General features: G+C 31.3%; 1 protein-coding gene across 1 annotated transcript; it reads right to left on the reverse strand.

Annotated features, from left to right (window-relative positions):
- Positions 1-926: 926 nt before the first annotated feature.
- Positions 927-1760, reverse strand: LOC113393592 (endocuticle structural glycoprotein SgAbd-8-like). The gene is made up of 2 exons (XM_026630569.2): positions 1576-1760; positions 927-1454 (listed from the first exon to the last, which is right to left on the reverse strand). Exons 1-2 carry the CDS (start codon positions 1585-1587, stop codon positions 1086-1088), a joined length of 381 nt encoding a protein of 126 aa, XP_026486354.1. The 5' UTR covers positions 1588-1760; the 3' UTR covers positions 927-1085.
- Between the last annotated feature and the right edge of the window lie 710 nt (positions 1761-2470).

Consider the following 2470-nt stretch of genomic DNA (forward strand, 5'->3'; position numbering starts at 1 on the left):
CCAAAATATTTTTTGATTTTAGTATAATTAAATCAAAATAAATAATTATTACAACTATAAAACACATTCCAAGCGGCTAATTTTAGGTTTAGGTTTTAAGTTACCAGATAACCATTTAAATGTCGTTTCAAATATTTATTATCGAGACTAAATATAGTAATTTTTACCAATACATCTATTAAGCAGTTTTAACTTATAACTGCTCATGAGTAAAACTTTAACTAAGTTATTAAACTTTAACTCTATTAAAATGACCAGCAAATAACGTGGGATCGAAAATGACGGTATGTTGTGTGTTTCTACCTTCGTATCTTTAACAGTATTACGCAGATGTCACTATTTGGATTCGAATACAAATTAGCGATAAGATTTTGTCATTTAAAAGATAAATATGTTAGTGATCTTAAGCTGGTGATCGTCTTATGCTGCAATTATAATTTATTACTACATGAGTGTTTATACGTAATCGTAAATAATATGATTATTATTAAAAGTTACGATTAGCCAACGTTATTTTCTCCAGGCTCCAGTTCAGACGCGAGGAAATACCACCGTCTTAACATGCACTTCTAACATTATTTTGCTGAACCGTAATCGATTTTTTTAACAGCATTAAATAGTTCTTAACTTAACACAAGCATAATAATATCATTGAATTATGTTAAATATATCACGTAATATACGTGCTATTAAAGCTACATTTTGTAAAATTAAATAAACATTTATCATTAGATCTATATAATGTAATAATAATTTTGAAAAAGTATAATATCTTTAAGGCTTGTCATGCATGCATACGCATATTTATTAAGAAATTTTAAACAATATGGAAGTTAAAAAAGAAAGAAAGAAATGGTAAACATTAAAACTTATTGTTTCTGTACATTATTAAATATAAACATTGAAGTTCGAAGAAAACAAATGCATAACTATCAAAAATTTTATTTGGTCTACAAAAATACAAAATATATGTTATAAATTACTATGGTATGGACTCACTTATTGTAGTATGGTCATTGTAACAAATTACACGTTTCTAACTACATATATGTTTTTTTAAACAAGAAACATGAAAGGATAATTTATTATTCTGTTTGGGGTGGGGCGGTGGCGAGGTAGGCCAGGGAACGCTGAATAGCCTCTGGTACTGGAGGAGCTGTAGGCAGATGAGCGCCTTGAGGTTGGAAACCGTTCTCATCAGCAATGTAAGTCAACTGAATATTTTGTCCATCTTCACTAGGGTACTGGAATTGTCCCGAAACTGCCAAAGTGTCGACGTCACCAACTTTCTTCACTTCTCCTTTTTCATCAGCACTGATACCGTTGCCAGTTTCAAAAGAGTACTGGTAAGATCCGTCACCATTGATCTCGCTGTCCTGACGAACGATGGCAATAGGCTCTGCCGGAGCTTGAGGAGCAGCAAAAGCCACCGCGACGAAAAGTGCAACGAATACCTGAAATGAAAGTATAAAATGTACTTTTTTATGATTCACATATACAATATTTGCACACATGTGTTGTTTTATCACTTCACTGTCACTTGCACAAATTAGCAACATTCAAAGGAACACTTACAATAGATTTCATTTTTGTACGATTGGTTGTCAATGTATCGAGTGAAGATACTGTAAATAACTGATGCCGTTATGATGTGATAATTTGAGTATTTATAGTTAGTTCTCGGTAACCACCTCCTTGCATTCCTAGTTTCGTCTTTACCGATTTCGCAAAATCTATGAAATAAGTAAACAACAGATGCATTACCTCGACGCCTGTATGTCGTATTGTCGACGTAACGCCTGTCAACAATCCTAACGGATTGTCATTTGTTCAGTATTGACCTTAGTGCATGCATGTGTTTACACCCACGGAATCACACCGCTTTTCACAACTTTATCACACAATTCATTAGTACGTACTTAGTTACACAAAGCTATTATCATTAATTCATCATCATGAATTTTATCAGCTTAAAGAAACATATTTCTTATGCTTCTCTAATTTAAAGACAATTTGCTTTGTGCGTGATTATTACCTTCACGGATTTAAACTAACATTTTAGTCAACCTTGATTCAACTTAAGTGAACGAAATCCAACGTAGTTAAAGTTATTGCCTATTTTGGATTTTAATATTTATAGATGAATTTCAATTGATATTATTTTTTTCTTAGATTTGGAGAAATATTGGAAAATAAGCTGAGATTTGGAATTCTATATTAAATCGTTCTGATTCTTCATTTAGCCCTCATGTCACGCGATAAATATGAAATGTTATATAATAAACATTTTACTTATATATTGTTCATAGGTCATTCAAAATATGCTATTCATTCGTGAGTTCCATTTACAAACTCAATCACCTTAAGCGAATTTTCACCATTACCAGAGTTTGTTACAAAAAAAAACGACTTTTAGAATTTCAACAAACTTATATCAATGAATACAATGAAATTATAATATCATATATGA

The sequence above is a fragment of the Vanessa tameamea genome, chromosome 6 (assembly GCF_037043105.1).
Source record: "Vanessa tameamea isolate UH-Manoa-2023 chromosome 6, ilVanTame1 primary haplotype, whole genome shotgun sequence".
Lineage (NCBI taxonomy): Eukaryota > Metazoa > Arthropoda > Insecta > Lepidoptera > Nymphalidae > Vanessa > Vanessa tameamea.